The sequence below is a fragment of the Brassica napus genome, chromosome A8 (genome assembly GCF_020379485.1).
Source record: "Brassica napus cultivar Da-Ae chromosome A8, Da-Ae, whole genome shotgun sequence".
NCBI classification, from domain to species: Eukaryota; Viridiplantae; Streptophyta; class Magnoliopsida; order Brassicales; family Brassicaceae; genus Brassica; species Brassica napus.
In genome coordinates, this window is record NC_063441.1 from 5880531 (window position 1) to 5902882 (window position 22352).

The 22352-nt window shown below is 41.1% G+C and overlaps 1 protein-coding gene and 1 pseudogene across 1 annotated transcript; one reads left to right on the forward strand and one right to left on the reverse strand.

The window, feature by feature from the left end:
• The first annotated feature begins 1111 nt into the window (after window positions 1–1111).
• LOC106429351 lies at window positions 1112–2710 on the forward strand (annotated as a pseudogene).
• A 30-nt stretch (window positions 2711–2740) lies between these two features.
• LOC106429350 (serine decarboxylase-like) lies at window positions 2741–4778 on the reverse strand (the record flags this gene model as incomplete). The annotated part of the gene is given in 5 exon segments (NM_001316081.1): window positions 2741–3439; window positions 3509–3645; window positions 3714–3907; window positions 3988–4219; window positions 4299–4778. Coding segments are annotated over 5 exon segments (1473 nt in total). The 5' UTR covers window positions 4645–4778.
• Between the last annotated feature and the right edge of the window lie 17574 nt (window positions 4779–22352).

The window sequence follows — 22352 nt, forward strand, 5'->3', positions numbered from 1 at the left end:
GGAAGGAGAGAGAAAGTACCTTTTGATCGCGGAGGAAACTTAAAGAAATGAAGGGGAGTCCGCGTATTTATAAGGAGAAGAGAGGGAGGAATTCGAGGCGTCATCATTAGGTCTATTCGGGCCTAAATGGGCCTCGAAACTTCCCCTAAAAACCCAGCGGACCCTCGCGGCGTTTCGACTCCTCGATGCACTTATGAGGGGTAAAAGGGGGAAAGATTCGAGATGTCATGATTAAGCCTAAATGGGCCTAAATGGGCCTCGAATTTCCCCCAAAGATCCCAACGACTCCCACGACTTTCCGGCTTCTCATCTTAATTAACCGACGGTTATCCTAAAATCGGCTAAACCGATAAATTAATCAAGATTTGCCGATCAAGATCTGGGAGCCTGCGACTCAACGACTCCGAGAGAAGGCATTACCGCAGCCTTTCCCGCGATCCATCGACCCATCACTTCAATCTCCCGACAGGACTTCTATTCCTTTGAACCTTCGAGTTCCAGAATCCATCATGAGCTAGGCGACTCTTCGCTCACTGATGGACCGGGGGGACTTACTGTAGGGGATGGATTTAATCATCCCACAAGGCCCAAGGAATAAAAGGCCTGGCCCGGACCAGAGAAAATGATGGCTTGGGTAGTCGGCTTAAAGGGTCAATCGCTCGGCTCGCTTCTACAGTATCTCGAGTCGAGTGACGTCGACTAAGAGGCACCCAGCTCGGCGACCGCTCGGATGAATGCGGGCCTCTCGGCCCAATAAGGAAGGCCCACGAAGACGACCTAAGTTAGGTCAAGAACGACACATCAGAGGACTATATAAGGAGAAGGAAGAGGAACGAGAAAGGGATCCGAAATCATCTGACTAACACTTGGCGGCTAGATTAGGGTTTTCACCTTTGCTTCATCTTGCCGTTGTTTGTACTTTTCCGGTAGCTCTCCGAGTTACCGGCCTCTTCTCTGTCGCATTTTCTTATCTCTCTTGTAACCGACTGATCGTCTCTTCCGACCGTAATAAAACGTCTTTGTTAAACCCACATCTTCTTTATCACCGTTTTCCGATCAAACATACTGAATGGCGTTTGAGCCTTTTAATAAAAGTTGACAAATAAAACAAGTTTTTACTCAGGCTTGTCCCAACTTTCCCCTGTCGACAAAACTCTTCTGTCAAGCTTTGTGCTTTGTGTCTCCTTGGGTAAGTAAGTAAACTAATGAAACAGTCCACCCAAACCTCTCCGCCTGTGAAAAAAATCGAAATAGATGGAGCCTTCCCTGGGAGCATTGATCCTAAGCGAAATCGAACGTATGCCAGAAGCTCCACGTCAGCGTATCTCTCATCACCGTCGAGCTCGCTCCGACACTTTGTTCTCCGGCGAATCAATCGACGATCTCCTCGTATTCGACCCTTCCGATGTGGATTTCTCGTCCCTCGATTTCCTCAACGCTCCAGCACCACAAGCTTCTCTGATGTCCGTCGATTCTCCTCCCGAAGAAACCTCATCAAACGGTGCTCCACAGATTCCTCTCCCCCCTGGCCGTCACGTTCGAAGCTTCTCAGTTGATTCCGATTCCGATTTCTTCGACGATGTAACGGCCACTGAGGATAAACAATTCGCCCGAGCTACAAGCTCCGGAGAGAGGAAAGGTCATCATCATCATCGGAGTAATTCGATGGATGGAGCTACAAGTTCGGGTCGTTTAACATGGAAGCAATTCTCGCCGCTGTGAATTGCAAAGACGGTGGTAAGAAGAATATGGGTATGGCTAGTGACAGACTTGCCGAGCTTGCTTTGCTTGATCCCAAAAGAGCTAAACGGTATGTATCATCATAAATTAGGGTTTTTTATTTCATTCAAATATTATTATTCTTAGTATTTGGGATGGTTCTTCTTGATAGGATTCTAGCAAATAGACAATCGGCAGCTAGGTCAAAAGAGAGGAAGGATAGGTATACTGGTGAGCTGGAGAGGAAAGTACAGACACTTCAGAACGAAGCAACTACACTCTCTGCCCAAGTCACCTTGTTGCAGGTATATATTTGGTATACATGCTACTGCGTAGCATTTTTCTGTTATTCTTTTGTTAAAATTAAACGAAACATGATTTATTATCTGGATAGCATATTTTGTTTGTTTGCGCACTTGTGCATCCCTTCTAATATGTGTGTATACTGTGCAGAGAGGAACATCAGACCTGACCACTGAAAATAAACACCTCAAAATGCGGCTGCAAGCACTGCAGCAACAGGCTGAACTTAGGGATGGTAAGCGATTAGTGAAAACGCAGCAGCATCATATATAATTTTAATCAAAGTTTTGATACCTAAATCATAATGTTATGCAGCTTTGAATGAAGCGCTGCGGGAAGAATTGAACCGACTCAAGATGGCCGCTGGAGAAATTCCTCAAGGTAAGGGAAATTCATACAACTGTACCCAATTCCTATCTCAGTTCGGGAACAACAAGAACCAGCAGATGAGCACAAACGGGCAGCCGAGCTTCCTTGATTTCACAAAGAGAGGCTAAGTTCTAAGTGTTGGCTGAGTTTTCATTTGGGGCTGCAATATTGGATGTATTTATTATGGTTTGTGTTAGCTTTGTTAGTACGTCTATACTGATATCTTCATGTCAATATGTGTAAATAGTAGTAACTACAACTACTGTAATACTGTCCAGAAATCTTTATAGCAAACATATCTACATCCAATTAGTATCAATCATCTTAAACGCAGAAAAAAACATTGTTTTAAAACCATGACTTGTATTATTATTCTTATAAGAAACTAACAAAAGTTTGACGCTGAAATTCGCGACTACAAAGGAGATAGAAATTTAAACCAAATAACACAAGAAATACCAAACATATGGAGGAAATTGTGCGGTCACTTGTGAGCTGGACAGATGCAGTTGTTGATCCCTACATCTTTTACAAGGCATGGTGGTTTACATCCGTCCTCATACCAAACCAATCTGTGTTCGACCAGGTCCTTGAGAAAATGATCCAGCTTCTCTACTGTAACACTTGGCATAACCACCACATGAGCTATATCGCCTTGACAAGCAAGCTGCCACCTTCTGACAAACTCTTCCTCCTTGGGACGTTCAAAGACCACAGTGCTGCTAAGCTCATTGAGCATCGCGCTGATCCCAGCGTCACGGAGTCGGTCTTTGAGGTAATGCGCATTTCTCAGGCATTTCTGAACCTCTTTCTGGAATCCTTTGTAACCTTTCCTGTTTAAGGTGTACCAGAGGAACAAAGGAGCATGCCCGTTTCGGCTTCCCATGATTGTTGCATCCCTAGAAGCGAGATACTCGACGTTGTTAGAGAGGACTTTGATGTGTTTCATTCTTGTTATCTGAACACCACATGGCATTGGGCATCCGACAAATTTGTGGCCCGACACGCTCACACTCCCTATCGGCTTATTGAACGTGACTTTTGGTGCCTGTGAAGAGGGGTACGCTTGCTTAGAAGACAATAAAGGTTATGATTTGATTGAAAACTGTACTCTTACCCGTTTGACAAAAGGCATCATAAGTCCAAACAAAGCTCCATCACAGTGTATATAGAACCTGTCATGTGAGAAGCCACACTCTTCAAGAGTTTTGATCACAAGGTCGAGGTCATCAACAGCTCCTTTAACAGTTGTTCCTACAATAAGAAAATGTAAACAACCATTCTCAATACGAACCTAGTTACAAAGAGAGCGAGAGACGAACCTATGTTAACATTAAGAATGGCTGGTTTATCTTTGTTTGCCAACAGCTTCCGTCTGAAATCATCACAGTCAATCTCCCCTGAGATAAGCGTATCAACCTTCTCACACTCCATTCGATACATACGAGCTGCTTTAAACACAGAGTAATGAGATTCACTCGACGCATACAAAATCCCATCGGGAAACACTTCTCGCCTGAAAAAAATAATTACAACAAATATTCAAAAAAAAATGCAGTAAAAGGATTAAACAAAAGAAAAAAAAACAAAACTAACCCAACTAAAATGCCGTGAAGGTTTCCTTCGGTACCACAGTTTGTGATGTAACCCCAATAATCATCTCTCTCTATCTCCCAAAGACGAGCAAACCAATCCAAGACGCCAACTTCAAATGGCCTGGAGTGTACACCATAGTTGCTTTCGATAAACGGATCTCCAAGATTGTTGATGGAGAAATGCTGCAACTGCCCAAGCGCACCGTAGTCGAAATCCAAGTTATATGGATAACCTACGCCATGTCCATCTTAACATTTAATACATATATCCTGAATCTAAAGATTGTTTTTGTTCCTTGTTGTCGTTATTACCTAGATGATATTTGGTTCGTTCGACCAAAGTTTTCCGGTAACGAGCGAGAACGCTAGCCATGTAAGCTTCTTTGTCTCCAGTGAATTCGTCGTTAGACTCTGGCTCCGTCACGGCGAGGGAAGTCGTGTGCACATTCCTGCCTAGAACCATCTCTCTTTCTCCTCCTCCGTTTATCACCACCTTCGTCTTTTTCAGATTCTCTTCCTCTTGATCTGCTCCGGTTCCGTTTGTTACCGGCAAAGGTAACGGTTCGGGGGCCACAGCCGTTGGATCGAAACCTTCAGACAAGATGTCGAATTTTTCAGCCATTGCGAATGATTGATCAGATTCCAGAGCTCCAACCATGGTGATTTAAAAGATGCAGAAAAGTAGGAGAATCTCTGGTAGATGCAGATCTGAGACAGAGAGGGGAGAGAGGAGGAAGCGATTGGTGGAAATGGTGAAGACTGAGACAAGAGATCGAGAGAGGCGCGGCTTCGTTAATTTATTAGTAGCAGAAAATGATTCTTCGCTTTTTTTATTGTCTTTTGGTGGGCAATTGTGCATCTCGTGAGATTTAACTATAGAAATTTAAATCTTTAATCACTTTATTTATGACTTTTCAATTACACATGGAGTCACTTTCTGCATGATATACACTTTCTTTTGTGTTGTTTGGCCATTATACCCTCCAACACAATTTTCCTATTTCTAAAGTCAACCTCTTTTCCTTTCTTGTAACTATCTCCTAATTCTATTTCACTTTCTTAATTCACACGTTATCAACTCTAATTCTGTCTAAGTCTTTATGTTTCATAATTCATATTCAAAGAAATAGAAACCTAGAACACACTCGTCCTCTTCCTCATTTTTCGTAAACCTCTTTCTCTCCTTCTTTTCTCTCTTTTGCCATGAAAATCTAGAATACAATCTCATCAGAAACGTTTGATCATTGTTGAAAGAAGAAAGAGTCAGAGAGATGTTGGAGCGAGAGGTTGAGTTCTTGCCAAAAGTTGATTACCTAAAGAGATTGCGTTTTGGGACTAGGAGAAGTGTGTTAGAAACCAAGCTCTGGATTGGATTCTAAAAGGATTGATCTTTCTTGAATCCGGTTTGGTCTCTGTTTAAGTTAATTATCTGGCCAACTGATAGATCACTGATGTTTGTGTTAAAGAAAAAGAGAGGCTTCTAAGATCACTTGCATCTTATCAACAGATTGAAAGTCTGATTTGTTTGTGTTACTGAGTGTTTTGTCTTTAATTCCCATTGTTGTTGTTGGGTCTGAAATAGGTTTGTGCTCATTACGGTTTTGGAACATTGTGCACAAGCACGACCACAAGCGCCATCACCCATTTTGTTGTTGTCTGCTAATATCACTCAAATTATCCTAAGGAGTGAATTACTCTCTCAAATAAGAGGTTCAGTTGTAGTACTTAGGGATTGAATCCACAGAGAGCTAGGACACACAAAATATCTAATAGTTATATGATTAAGCTAGGCTAATAGGTAATTAAGTAGTACATATAGCAATGCAGGTTGAACAAGGTAGTTGTTCGGTAAACAATATTGAGGTTGTTTGATGGAAGGATTGTTACTAGACTTAGGGTTTCATTCAGTTTATTAGAACTCTAATCTATAGATGCTAAGGATTGATTCTAGAACTCGATATCTAATACAAAAGACAATCAGCTCTCACTGTGAGTCTAATCTATTGACTAAGTTCAGTGTTTCAGCACTCGCATGCCAACACAGATCGAGCGTCGATCGATGCTATAGTATGAGCGTCGATCGATGCTACGGTATGAGTGTCGATCAACGCAATGGTATGAGCGTCGATCGACACTGCCTTAGGCAAGCGTTATCGATCTGATCGATTATGTTCAACTAGATTTCTAGACCAACGCTAGTATGCGCCTAGGTATCTAATCCAGCAGGATTCGGGTTCTGTTAATTGATTGCACTCTTGTGCTTCTCAATTGTCCTATGATTCTAGGTTCAAGCAATTAGTCACACTCCCGAGATTTTCCAACTACTCTAGATCCTAGTATTATAAGCTATCCTGGTTTATAGATTTGTAGCTATCCTAACAATCATATAATTCAGAAGTTTATTCAAAACCCTAGAAAACCTAGATCTAGCAAATGGATCTACTCAGACATGATAGTTGTCATAGAAAGCATAGATGAATAGAAGAAATTGCAATAGATATTAAAACCAAAACCAAAGGAGTTCCAAGAGGACTCTGAAGGAGTTCATCTCTTCTCTTTTAGATAAGAAAAATGAATAAAAGAAAGCTTAGCCGTCAACAATACGTTAGAAAATACATAAATAGGGTTTTAGGTCGTCCAAGGATATTCGAGTAATTTGTGGTTACTTTCTGGACTTCAGTCGGTCATAAAATATGCCCGGCCCGCATTCTGGCATCACAGTCGATCGACACCAAGTCTGTGTCATTGATCGACGGTTCTTCATCTCCTCGACAGCTTTCCCTCGGGAGGCAGACTGACCACTCTTCAGTAAAATATGCATAACGTCTACTACAGGATGCTGATTGACCTCAAACCGGTGGCATTGGAAAGATAACTCATCTTGTGTAAAAAGATGGGCTCAATCTAATGGTGGGAAGGTATCCATCCATACCTAGACATCTGACGCGTCTGTGCAGTTCTGCACTCAGAAGGCTCCAAAAGACACCAAAATCACCACTTTCCACCAAATCGTCCTTGAACTTGTATATACACTAAATAGACTCTAAAACATAATAATTATATCTTAAAACACTTATATAACATCGCTGATAGTGGGTAAAATCCATGGTATATCAACTCCTCCAGACTTACTTTTTTGCTTGTCCTCAAGCAAAACACACATGGCAGTCTTATGAAAGAGATTTGAAAACAGCAGGGATTCACATAATTTAAAATCACTACTCTTACTTCTGCAAATATGATAGGTGGAAGTGAATCATTGCTAACCTTGGATGCTTTCAATATACTACACACTAGCTTAGTCATTATACCATACAATCACACAACACTACTGATAGCGCTTGACGTACCCCTCTGCTGACCTTATTTCTACATAAAATAGATGTGAAGGCTACGTCTTGGTAGTATCGATCAAGGGACACGAAATCTTACTCAAGCAAGTGTCTGAACACACATGTAGTCTTCTCTGATCCCTTTCTTCCCTCTTTTCTCTCTTCTCTGAATCTCTATAGTTTAAATTTCAATGAATGTTGATGCTGATACATTCCATCTTATTCATCTTATTGACTTGTCTACTTTTGTAGCTTTATTTGTCAAAGTGTAGGGAATACCGGGATCACAGGAGACACTCCTACCCCTCGTTTCCACAATGTGTTATCATTCCCTTCAGACTTAGAATACTGAGGTCACATGAGACATTCCTACCCCTCTGACTCTTCCAGAAAATCATTTCAATGTTTTATATCTTAAGATACCGAAGAGAGAGAGAGAGAAGGGAATCAGAAGCACACATACTTTTACCTTTCAGACTTGTAGGAGGACTCCTATCCAATGTATACCGAGCTCCAAAACAAGCAAGTAGAGTAGATTAAGGTTGGAAGTCAACTTTGGTTTCTCCAGACATTCTCAGCAGGTGTGGATGTGAGCATTATGTGATACACTGCGGTGTTTCTATCTAATACATCCCGCAATCAGTAAATCTAGATGATGCGAGAGAGTGATTAGAGTAGCAATCAAATAATATTTGATCATAATCCCCTTCTTGACTCGATAATTTTTTTTTTTTTTGAAATCATTTGATAAGACTCAGAATAAACTAGATATCAGTAAACCTCTTCCCAGTGTAATTTAAGTCTGGGATAAATCCCCTTCTTGACTCGATAATTTTTTTTTTTTTTGAAATCATTTGATAACTCAGAATAAACTAGATATCAGTAAACCTCTTACCAGTGTAATTTAAGTCTAGTGATAAATAAATCATAAGTACTCAATTTAACAAGTTAGAACGATATACCTGACCGGATTAAGTGTCGATCGATGGAAAGGAGTTACCATCGGTCGCTGCAAGTAATGTACTGTCGATTGATATCGATATTCTCCCTTCGGTCGATATGATGGGCATTTGTTTATTCTGATCTCTTTTTTGTTTTGTTTTTGAATAGCTAACTAAAACACAATATTAGTAGAACCTCCCCCAGACTTAAACAACACTGTGGCCAGTGTTATACAGTATAAAATTGGTGGGAAAATAAATCATAAGGAAAATATTAACAAGGCTTCGCGAGTATACTTGCCATTGATGTGAGTATCGATCAACACAGTTAAGTGGTGATCGATACTTGTGATGCTATGTCGAGGGACACCGGCCGACTGTCTATCGATGCTGGTGCAGAACTCGTCTTCCTCGTATTTATTACCTTTTACCTAACATAAATAAAAAAATCAGTAATAAATAAATAATAAAATCAATTATCTAAAAAAAATTCTAGATGAACACTGACTGCTATAGTAGCACTGCTACAGTATCACAGCTACAGTAACTTCCGATTTTCTGCTATAGTGTCGGTCGATGTTTTTGCAATAGTGTCGCTCAATTTTCTTGCTACAGTATCGCTCGGCGCTGCTACAGTATCGTCGTTACTGTTCACTTTTTTTTTTACCTACATAAAAATAAAAACAAAAATCAGTAACAATCTAACATAAACTGAATGAAATTACCTAATACTGGGTTGCCTCTCACTCATGCTTTGTTATAGTCATTTAGCTTGACTTTGGAGATCTGATTTAGTCCGGATTAGAATGAGAACATTCTCCAAAAAAAGTCTCAATGTCTGCTCTCTGAAGCTTTATCAATTTTGTGTGAAAGCCTCCTCCGTAGACTCTTCTCACTTGTTTATCATCTCAGCAATAAGGAGTGCTCGAAACTTTGCAAATGGCTGTGAGAAGCATCTGCTGTGCACTCTGGATTTCCTGAGACCATCTGAGAAACAAGAAATCAATGATAACTGAGAACTTCCCTTGGTCCTTTTCCTCTTCTTCCAATTCCTATTCTTATTCCCCCCATACTTGTCTGATCGCGTGGTGGTTTCCACACACTTTATACTCATTCTACTCTGATTCACGACCAGTGTCGATCGATGATGAAGTGGTAATGTCGATCGATGCCGGTTTGTTGGTGTCGCTCGATACTGCTTCTGTTTGACCATTGTCGAATTCACCTCTAAATCTCAACCCTCTTCTCTTAGAAGCCTCTACACATATATGATCATCAAATACTCCACTGTAGGAACTTAATTGTATACTTTTATCTGGTGGGATAAGAGATTCAGCTTCAAATACATCGCATGGAACCACAATCTTCACATGATCATGTATCCTCTTCACTCTTTTGTGAAATCCAGCAGCTTATTTTGTCCAGATAGGTGGTCTCTGATGTTTAGGGACAGCAAGGTGTGAGGCCTTAGATATGTACATTCTTTCCTCAACTTGTTCCAGCTCGACTATGTATCCTGGCAGTTCATCCAACCATGGGTGTCAATCGATGCAATCGGGTGGGTGTAGCTCGATGCTATATGGTGGGTGGTGATCGATGATGTAGGGCGGGCGTTGATCGATGATGTAGGGTGGGTGTCGATGATCTCATCACGTTGCTGTCGATCGATGCTAGTCTTTGACGAAGTCTCCAGATCTTTCCTCTTAGCGTTCCGTTCGTCATTAAGCTTCTGCTCCGAGTCAAGCCATTCCTCCAGCTCCAAGAAGTCTTCCATAATGACTTCCCTACTCGAATCCAAATCTCCAAGCTTTTCTCCATCCTCCAACTCCAAGAATTCTTCTAGCTCGAAGAAATTTTCTATGGTGATCTCTTTTTCTACAATTGGGGAAGGATAATAACTTGATACATCAGTTCTTTTCTGTGTCGAGTCTGCAATGTCCTGAGGACAACACGATCTTTCAGGGATTTCGAGTGGCGTCGATAGATTACAGGAATCTGCATCGATCGATGCTGAGGAGGTGCTATCGATCGATAATGAGGTGGTGATGATGATCGATGCATAGGTTGTGGTGTCGATCGTTTCGGAGGTGCTGAGGTCGATCGACGTTGAGATGGTGGTGCCGATCGATGTTGAGGTCGGATCACTACTATCAGCTTCTTCTCATCACGCAGTCGCATCTGTCCATTGAACCTCCACTACAAGAAAACACAAGTTTAGCGAGGAAATTTAACGAGGAAAAGTTTTCCTCGTAAGTTTACGTTGACTTTACGAGGAAATAAAAAATAAGCGTTATTTCCTCATAAACTAACAACAAAATCATTTCGTTGTAAACTCGATGTAATATCACGTGGTTTTTACGGGGACATATGATTTCCTCATAAACTCGACGTAAAAGTAGCGTGTAATTTACGAGGAAATAATTTACGTCAACTTAGCGAGGAAATTTTGAATCCACCAACTTTGTAGTTGCAACACGTTTTTTTGGACACTAACTAAATTTCGTCGTAAATTCTAGGAAAATTACAACTACCAGATTCGAAAATTTTCTATAAATATGGACATTTGAACATCATTTTAAACACACCAACAAGAAGAAAAAAAACCGTGAAAGAAAAAAAATGTCGGGCTCTGGAAATATTTTTGAGTTGCAGAGGTGGATGTATATGCATAGAGATGCTAACGGGAGAGTGACGAAAGAATACTTTGCGGGACTAGAGACATTTATGCATCAAGCAGATTCTACACCGCTCGCCCAAGAAAGTAGTAAGATGTTATGTCCTTGTCGGAAATGCAACAATTCGAAATTGGCAAATCGTGAAAATGTTTGGAAGCATTTAATAAATAGAGGTTTCACGCCAAATTACTATATATGGTTTCATGGGAATATTATAATTATGATCAGAATGAAGCTAGTCGTAGTAATAGCAATTTTCAGGAAGAACCGGTTGATCATCATTTGCATAATGAACATAGTTACCATCAGGAAGAGCAGATGGTAGATTATGGTAGGGTTCATGATATGGTAGCTGATGCATTCGTAGCTCATGATGAAGATGAAGAATCTAATATAGATGCAAAAAAGTTTTATGAAATGTTAAATGCGGCGAATCAGCCACTTTACCGTGGTTGTAGAGAAGGTCTCTCTAAATTGTCGTTGGCTGCTATAATGATGAATATTAAAAATGATCACAATCTACCTGAAAGTTGCATGAATGAATGGGCAGAATTGTTTAAAGAGTATTTGCCGGAAGACAATGTGTCTGCTGATTCTTATTATGAGATTCAGAAACTGGTTTATAGTCTTGGGTTGCCTTCGGAGATGATAGATGTTTGCATTGACAACTGCATGATCTACTGGGAAAATGATGAGAAGTTAGAAGAATGTCGATTCTGCAAGAAGCCACGCTTCAAGCCGCAATGACGGGGACGTAATAGGGTACCGTACCAAAGGATGTGGTACCTACCAATTATAGACAGATTGAAAAGATTGTACCAATTAGAGCAGACTGCTGGAAAGATGAGATGGCATGCTGAGCATACTTAGACGGATGGGGAGATGACTCATCCATCAGATGCAAGAGCCTGAAAGCATTTTAACAAAGTACATCCGGATTTCGCTAGCAGTAGCAGGAATGAGTATCTCGGATTATGCACAGATGGATTTAGTCCATTCGGAATGTCAGGGAGACAATATTCATTGTGGCCAGTCTTTCTTATGCCATACAACCTGCCACCGGAGATGCGCATGCAACGAGAGTTTCTATTCTTGACCATATTAATACTTGGTCCGAACCATCCAAAAAGGTCTCTGGATGTTTTCCTAAAACCATTGATAAAAGAGTTGAAGGATTTGTGGTCAACAGGGGTGAGGACGTATGACTGCTCAACGAAGACAAATTTTACGATGCAAGCGATGCTTTTGTGGACCATAAGTGACTTTTCTGCCTATGGGATGTTGTCTGGATGGACTACACATAGGAGATTAGCTTGTCCATATTGTAATGGAACGACATATGCGTTTCAACTGAAGAATGGTAGGAAGACAAGTTGGTTCGATTGTCACCGTCGATTTCTTCCCATTGGCCATCTGTACCGAAGAAACAAGAATTTGTTTAGGCACAAAAGGGTTGTGAGAGATACTGCTCCTCCATATCTAACTGGATAACAAATTGAAGCGCAAATCGACTACTACTGAGCTAACGAAACAGTTAGTTGTGGTGGTAATTGGCATGTCCTTCGTAATATGCCTGATTCTTACGGTGTTCATCACAACTGGCACAAGAAGAGTATATTTTGGGAGTTGCTATTGTGGGAACCGAAATTCGCACTGTCGATTTCCGTTTAAATAAGGAAACTAGGAAAACCCTAATTTCTCAGAGGTCCCGGATCTCTGCGGGAGCCAACGACAAGTGACCAAATATATGCGGAAATTATAAAAAGATAACAAACGAGTTTAGGGAAAACAATTGATCTTATTTCGAGTCCGCGTAAGAGCGTTGCGATCATTACAAGAGATCATGAAAGCTTTGGCCGCAAAGGCTGTCAGCATGTTACTTAGTTCTAGCGGCCTAATAGCTCAAACCTAGTTGAGTCGCAGCTCGATAACGAAAGACGAAATAGATAAAGAAAAGGTTTTTGATTGATTTCGGACTGAACCTTGTTAAAGGCTGCCTACGTACCCCTTTCGAGGATCAAGCCGAACGTAGTTCAATTGATAGAGCTGGACAAGAGATCGAACTGCCTGGGCGAGTTCGTCTAGTAATCGAGTGCCAGTCATAGAAACCGAACTTGTCGAGAATAAGCCTATAGTTTCTAAGTGCAAAGAATTCTGAATCTAAAAAGTTCTCCCTCATACTCCTCGCCTAGGACTCCTTATATACTAGATCCAATGTCGGTTTACGCTTTTACTCTTCTGCCCTTAAGCTGTCATAGCATAAAAATGGAGATATTCCATTTTTCTCGATTTTCACAATTATCTTCAAAACTTCCGTATTTATCCGCGGAAACTTGACATTTATCCTTCCTTGTGGACCAAGCGTACACCGGGCTGTGGTTTACGGGCTTTTGGTTAAGTTATCGCAGGATGGGCCTCGAGTCATGTTTTAGGTCCCTTTGGGCCGTCTTCCGACTCGAAGAGTTTACTACGATTTCTTTCGACAAAGAAAGAACTTTCCGCGGTTTCTAATCCGCGAAGTTTGATCGATGATTTAGAATAGCTGAAAACATAGACTGAGCTCGCTACGGTTTTCGGGAGATAGCATTTGAAGGTTTGACGAGAATGCATGGACTGGTGTCATACCGATGTTCGGAAGAGCTTGGTCGCTACGCAGCGACCGAACTTTGGCTCGAGCCCGGTCGCTACGTAGCGACCGAGCGAGATGGACGCTCGGTCGCTACGTAGCGACCGAGCTTGGCTCAGGCTCGGTCGCTACGTAGCGACCGAGCGAGATGGACGCTTGGTCGCTACGTAGCAACCGAGCTTGGCTCGGGCTCGGTCGCTACGTAGCGACCGAGCGGGACGGACACTCGGTCGCTATGTAGCGACCGAGCTTGGCTCAGGCTCGGTCGCTACGTAGCGACCGAGCTTGGCTCAGGCTCGGTCGCTACGTAGCGATCGAGCGAGACGGACGCTCGGTCGCTACGTAGCGACCGAGCTTGGCTCGGGCTCGGTTGCTACGTAGCGACCGAGCGAGACGGACGCTCGGTCGCTACGTAGCGACCGAGCTGTGTGCATGCTTGGTCGCCGCGTATCGATCGAGCTTGGCTTGTCCGCGGTCTGATTTCCATACTCGAGCTTGTCCGCGGCCGATTTGGATACATGTCCGTTGCCTTCGGACAATCGGTATTTAGTGGTTCGATTGAGATTTGGACGATATTTTACTGCAAGGCTCTTCGTAAAGATATCTTTACGAAGATTACTTTTCGTAAAAACGTTTATGCTGATTTTTACGGACTTTCAGACATTGATTCCGTCATGACCGATTTTGACCCCAACAGCTATATTGGAAGGATCTTCTTCTGCGCCACAACATCGATGTGATGCATATAGAGAAGAATTTCTTTGAGAACATCATGAATACAATATTGAATGTCCCAGGGAAGACAAAAGACAACATAAAATCGAGGTTGAACTTGCCAGATATTTGCTCAAGAAGTGAGTTACATATAAAAAGCAATGGACAAGTTCCCGTTCCGATATTCAGATTGTCTTCAGAAAAAAAGTCGGTGTTGTTCAACTGGGTGGCATCAGAAGTGAAGTTCCCCGATGGGTATGTTTCAAATCTCTCTAGATGTGTTGAAAATGGTCAAAAGTTCTCCGGGATGAAGAATCATGATTGTCATGTCTTTATGCAACGACTAATTTCCTTTGCATTTGCGGAGCTACTTCCAACAAACATACATGAAGCACTTGCAGGTAAATAGTATATTACAACACAGTAATTTCATAATGGTTTAGTTTGCAATAATATATGACTAATATATTAATTGTGTTTAATTGATTTTGGAATATACAAGGCATTGGAGCATTTTTCAGGGATCTGAGCACACACACTCTTAAAGAAGAAGTCCTGGAACATCTTCACCAGAACATTCCCATCTTATTGTGCAACTTGGAGAAGATATTTTATCTGGGATTTTTTTACGTCATGGACCATCTAGCTGTCCACCTCCCATATGAGGCATTGCTTCGTGGACATGTACATTACGGATGGATGTATCAGTATGAGCGAGGCATGAAATATTTGAAGGGAAAAACAAAGAACCTCGCAAAAGTTGAAGGTTCTATAATTGCTGGAATTTGACGGAAGAAACTTCTCACTTCACATCGTACTACTTTGCGTCAATAGTACGGACCCGAAAAAGATATCCAAGAAGATATGATGATGGTGGTGTCGCACCAACATATGCAGTTGCTGGTGTTCCAGACATCTCTAGCCAGATTAGACGACTCGGTGGGAAATTAAAAAAGGTTTGGTGGGCGAGTGAAGAAGACGCTCATAGTGCACACACCTATATTCTACTGAATTGCAAAGATCCATTGATGCGTTATTTTGAAAGGTAACATATATGGACACTTATAAACAGATATAAATATAGATTATATAATTGCCAAAGATTAATTAATATAAAATGTGATTTTACAGCCTATTTGTTTTTCATGTCGAAGAAACATTCCCAGGTATATCCACAAGTGACATAGACAAAAAGAAAGATCAACACTTTATTAAGTGGTTGAAGAATTGGGTCTTAACTCAAACTCTTAATTTTTTCAGGTCGATCAAACTAGTTTTTCAAACATGATCTATATTTCAACGTTTTCTTTATTTTTGCAGGTTGATTATGGCGACGATGCAGATTTTCCTAAGTGGTTACACAAAGTAATTCAATTTCCACTTGTAAAGGTCACCACATCACCATATGTATTTCACACGAAGCTATACTTTTCACACATATGAGTATGGTAGACAGCAAGCGACAAGCAACTATGAAATATGTGTGAAAGGGAAAACAGATTTCTACGGGATCTTGACGGAGATTATTGAAGTCGAATTCCCAGTGACATTGACGCTGAAATGCGTCGTCTTCAAATGTGAATGGTTCGACACCGTCGTCAACAGAGGTATTCGATTTAACAAATTCGGTGTAGTTGATGTCAATGGTGGACGAAGGTACAACAAATTCTTTTTTTACCATACATGAGCAAAATAAATTAATTTCTACGTTTTCTTTATTTTAATTCGCAGGTACAACAAATTCGAGACTTTCATCTTAGCTTCAAAAGCATACCAAGTTAGCTGCCTTCCATACCCTCGGATGTGAGAATCGGGAATAAATTGGTTAGCCGTGATCAAAGTTACACCTTGAAAACGAATCATCAATGGAGAATAACCACCATTGCAAGAAGAACAGATAAATGAAGTCGAGGAACCTGAACAAGAAATTGATGACATCCTTCTCATTGATCCGCATAATCATGAGTATGAAGATGTTACCGACGATGCGACGGACAAAGCTGTTGAAGACGAGTTTAATGAAAATGATGATGTTTCTAGTGATGACGAGTATGTCGATGTATCCGATTGATGTATTTATTTTTAATAAGATTGATTTTAGACTTAATGCATGTAAGGTAACAGGAGTTTAATTTGTATTAGAAATAAGAGATTGAGATTATAAGTGAAGGAATTGTGGTTTCAGACTTAATGCACGTAAGCACAATTCGTCGTAAAGACCTCGTAAAAGGAAAACGCGGGGCTCGCTATTTCCTCTTAACAAAGGCCTTGCTATTTCCTCGTAAACGAACAACCCCATCCGACCTAAGAGAAAGGTCATTAATTTTGTGGATTATGGGAAAGAACTTGGGTTCATTGGTGCATGCCATTGTGGAGCAGAGTATGAATCGGAGTACGAAACAGAGTACTCGGAATCGATCGACACCCCCAACCTTTCCATCGATCGATTCCAATGTGTCAACGGTGACCGATGACCGCAACAACACGTCACTCGACGTAATGCACCCAGTTGACCATTTTGCTTCACCTAATTATTGTTACCAACACTTTGCCTTCGAAACTCCAAGAAAGAGAGGACATGATGATTATTCAATAGGCAGTTGGGCAGACAGTGGTTTCCATGAAAGTTTTGCAGTTGACACTGTAATTACTTCATCTAATGAGGAACATACAGAGGAATACGATGAGGATTATTGGAAAGAACGTGCAATAGAAATGTCTTTGCAGGATGAAAGACTTGAAACACATAAGTTCACCAACACGTTCCCAACATCGTTCGATGCTGTGCACTCCACATCGGTCGATACCCACCCTCGTCCAGCAAAACAACCGCTCACATCGATCGACACCCGTAAAGGAACATCGATCGATATTCGCGCCGCAGCGAAAATTCAGGAGCAGGAGAATATTCCCTCCCCAACTAGGTTTATAGATACCTATATAAATCGTTTTGCACCCCCGAAACCACCTACACACATCAGAGCAAACACACAAGCAGAAAAGATGAACACTCTTCCTTCTACATCAACAGAAAAATCCATGAAGAGCAATCATCTTAAGAACACAAGTTCTGCAGAAATTACTCTGCCATCGATCGATGTAACTGTATCTACATCGATCGATACTACTCTAAACCCTAATCTTTCTATTTCTAAATTAAATGATTATGTAAACATTGACTACAGTTTTCTAACACCTGATGAATTTGGTATTTTCAGGGACCCAGATGGCAACGCACGTGCAATGGATGGAAGGATTTTACAAGTGTCCAGAGTGGACATAGCAGACATCCTTCAAGTAGCCAATGGACCTGACAACCTATTCTCACAGCAACGTGGCACTCCAGACGTCATTCAAACAGATCCTAACAACCACGAAGGAGTCGCCACAACAGAGATCAACCCATATATATCACGCCAACCAAAAGGGCAAGCATCGATCAACGGTACAATGGAGACATTGATCGACAGGGTAACACCAACGTCGATCGATAGATATGGCCCGACGTCGATCGACAGACGTTATGAATGTGGGAACCGCGCTTTTGACATGTACGGAGCCAGAAAGTTCACTTGGGAACAAAGGGACGAGTATGGAGTCTACAGAGATGAGTGTGGACACGCACGAGGCGTAGCTGGTGAGATGATACCTGTCACAAAGGACAACATCAGGAAATTACTGGAAAGAGCATCTCTTTTTGAAGAGAGCCACATCTGTCTTCCAGAACATGCCACTTCTTTCACACTCACAAGACTGGCACCAGAACTCTACACCAAAGATGAAATCGATGAGATGGTGTTTGGTATTTGTGGAGCTCAGGAGAAACTGGGAGAGGAGCTCAAAACATTGGTAGAAGATACACATCAGCCTTTGGATAGAGGCTACAATGAGCTTTTCAGATGTATGGCAGAAATGAGGACAAAAATTGAGAGTTTACGTCAGCAACTTGAGAAGGAAGCTATGACCTCAGCATCGATCGACGCACCACATGCAACATCGATCGACGTCAGTCTTCCTACAGTTCAGATCCCTGCAGAACCGCAATGTTCAACACAACACAGGAAATGAATGGGAAGTCTCATACATCGACACAAGGATAAATGACGTTTACTGCCCTCTCAACAACAACGTGGACTGGCTAAGCACTAAAATCGAGCTACTACAGCAAGATCTGGACACCATTCGCAAGAAGGACCAACAACCAGCCACATCGATCGACATGTGTACCTTCACATCGCTCGGCGCTAAAGTCTCAGCCATGAATGAGAGGCTGAGGACTTACGAGGACATGCATGACCGCTTTATATCACCAGTCATGACATATTTAAAGGATTGTCTAGTCAATTACATCATGCCCAAAAGGATATTGAGAACATTACTAATCAAAGTTTTTTGCAGGCAAAATCAGCATCGATCGACAGGCTACGAGGGCCTTGGATCGATGGCAAGAAACCTGTGGAGTTACTTCCTTACACAGCAGCAGAGGTTGACAAGATCACATCCAAGATCTACACTGCTCTAGACACCATGGAGGAACGACTTGACAAACGCTGCGATGACATCTACTTTCCATTCGACAACAAAATCAGTGGACTGGACAGCCACGCAGAATGGCTACAGAAAGAAGTCAAAGCCATTCAGAGGCAACTCGCAGCTCAACACCAGATATCAGCATCGATCGACATGACACTAGCAAAATCGATCGATGGCAACTCGCCGAGACCGACCAACGAACACATAATCGCATCGATCGACGCCGAATCTACACCAATCGATGAGCCGCTGATACACAAGACGGTAGAGTCAATGCAAAAGGAACTGACAGAACATTCAGCATACGCCTATGACAACATAGGCTGGCACCAGGTCAGCATTGACAACGTTCAAGAAAGGCTACAGAACATCTCCAAAGTACTTGAGAAGATGGATGACAAATGGACTAGAAATGATGAGGCCACAAGAAGTTTCATTGCATCTTGGTCGAGAATGTGCAAAGATGACGTGGATGCTTGCTTTCCAACAAGCAGCTGTTTCTCCACCCAATAGCCAATCACTACCACAATCAAGCTAAATGACTATAACCAAGCGCTGAGTGGGAGGCAACCCACTATTAGGTATTTTATTTAGGTTTTATTAGCTAGCATTTAATTCCTTTCGTTTTATTTCTTTCAGATTTAGGAGACCCAAGTAGGAGGACCTGAATATCGACCGACGACGAGACGTCGATATCGTTCGACATAGACAACCACACGACGATCGATGTAACACTTATCCATCGATCGATATCTAATCCGGTCAGATGTATCTTCCTTACTTGTTACATTTCGTACATCATAAACTATTCATCATAACTCCGGCTGAGTTACACTGGGACAGTGTAATTTAAGTCTGGGGGGAGATTTACTGATATAATTTATTTTATACTTATGTAAAAAGGAATTTTAAATAAATTATGCTTAGCTATTGAAAATAGGGACTATAATCTTATATTGATTTAAACATGAATATCTAACCAATCTTTAGCACCATTTTAGATTTACTTATTGCAGATAGCACTAAAGATGCTAAAGCGGATCAACCTATCAACTACACACTTGCCTTGAACCGTATGAAGTAACCAAAGCTGATTTCCAACACTAAACCTGACATAACCGCTTGTCTTGGGGCTTGGTATACATGGGATCGGATTCTTCAGACAGGTCTGGAAGGTAACTCCTGGTTTAGATCATTTATCACATTTTCTCTCTCTAAATTTCGACCCTAGATTAGTTAGTGAGTATTTAAAAAAATAATAATAATAATAATAAAAATAAAAAAAATAATAAGATCTATTGTTTAATTAGGATGAGTCTGAACAGGACTTGGTGGCTAAAACCATTAAGGCTTGATTCATAAAGACCCAAATAAAAGAGTTCGAAACGGGACTTGGATGCGGCAATCTTCAAGGCTCGCTTTCGCAAAGTACTCTTGGATATAGGTCAAAAAGAAGTGAACAGAACTTGGTGGCAACCACCATTAAGTTTTGATTCATGGAAGCCTGTCCAATCTTGGTCACTGATCCTGCAATGGAAGCAGACTTTAACTCAAGAGAGAAATTTAGAGAGAGAGAAACTAGGAACTAACTTTTACCTGCAGCTCCAGATACCTGTCTGAAATCCTTGCATCATGTGATCGATACTCCCAAGGTAAAGCATTCACTTTATATTTATGCTAAGAAATGAAATCAGTAGAGGGGATGTCAGATGTGAATTGATGAGTTGTGTTATGTTAGAAATGGTTGCTAAGCTAGGATATTGCATAGTGTGCTTTTGTGATTAGGACTTTTTAAATGTGGTTGCAAAATTGTTGAGGAAAGATTTCTGTGCTTTAAAATTTTAAGTCCCCAATATTTTCAAACCTCTTTCAGAGAGACTGCCTGTATGTTTTGCTTGAGGACAAGCAAAAGGATAAGTCTAGGGGAGTTGATATACCTTGGATTTGACCCATTTTTATCTATGGTATATAAGTATTTTACTATATATATATATATCTATGTTTTCTACTCTTCTAGGTATGTTTTCAGGTTCAGGTGCATTTCGGAGTTAAGCTATGATTTTGGAGCATTTTGGAGCTTAAAAGACATTTCACCCGAGCTGACCACTTAGAGGTCGACGAGAGGAAGAACAATCGATCGATGCGCATCAGTGCTGACAATCGATATCAGGAAATGCCTCGACAGATGTAGATTAATATCGATCGATGTACACAAGTACCATCGATCGATGTCGAGACACCAGACGCGATATTTTGGATTCAGCAGACTTAAAAACCAAGGCCAAGCCAAATTACCAAAATACCTTGACGAGTTTTTAACCTAGTAGAATATATACTGCCTAAGTGTTTTGACGGCAAGAAGAACAGAGCTTTTTCTAGACCTAGTTTTGTTACAAGTTTCATTTGGGAGTGAAGATCACTTGTGATTGGAACTCCTTGTTTCTATTTCTTTTCATCTATACTATGAGTTTCTATTCCTCTATTGTTATGAATTGCTTTGATATGTCTGAGTAGTTCAACTGTTAGATCCAGGGTTCAGATAGGTTTGTGGGATTAGCCCCAAACTATAGATCTGCCTTGTTGTGATATTCATGATAGATTTGTATTCATTGCTTGTTTTAGCCTTGCTAACTAGAACTTTATCATAGGATTGCATACTCAAGCACCCTTGTTATCCCATCCTGACATCTATCTATCATATTAGGACTGCTAGAGAGGGCTAACTGCCAATTTAGCATCTTAGTAGGGCATTTCATACTCGCGCATAGGCCTGGCTAGAACCCGTCGATCGAAGTCCTCAACTGACAATCGATCGACGTTGGCAAAGGTGTATCGGTCGACGTCTTAATAGACCATCGATCGACACTCTCTCGTTGTCTGCATACTAACCGTTGTGACACGAGATCTAGTCTGTTAACCAGTGGTACATGCGACAGCTGATCACTGAGTTAAGCGAATGAGCTCTAATATATCATGCATGCAACAGTTAGGCATCTATAGGTATTATAATCTCCAACACCGGAATAGTGGCCCTGCATCTAATATCATTTCCAACCAAGTTACATTTATTATTTACTCGCTTGTTACTATTGCTATTTCATTTAAACATTTACAACCTTTAGAATTAATAAACACTAGATTTAATTGTTCCCTAGCTCCTTGTGGATTCGATCCCTAAGTACTATATCTGAACCTCTTTTGATGAGAGTAACACTCCTTAGGGTAATTTGAATGGTATCAGAGGACCTGAATATCGACCGACGACGAGACGTCGACATCATTCGACATAGACAACCACATGACGATCGATGTACCACTTACACATCGATCGATATCTAATCCGGTCAGATGTATCTTCCTTACTTGTTACATTTCGTACATCATGAACTATTCAACATACCTCCGGCTGAGTTACACTGGGATAGTGTAATTTAAGTATGGGGGGAGATTTTTATTTTATTCTTATGTAAAAAGGAATTTCAATAAATTATGCTTAGCTATTGAAAATATGGACTATAATCTTATATTAATTTAAACATGAATAT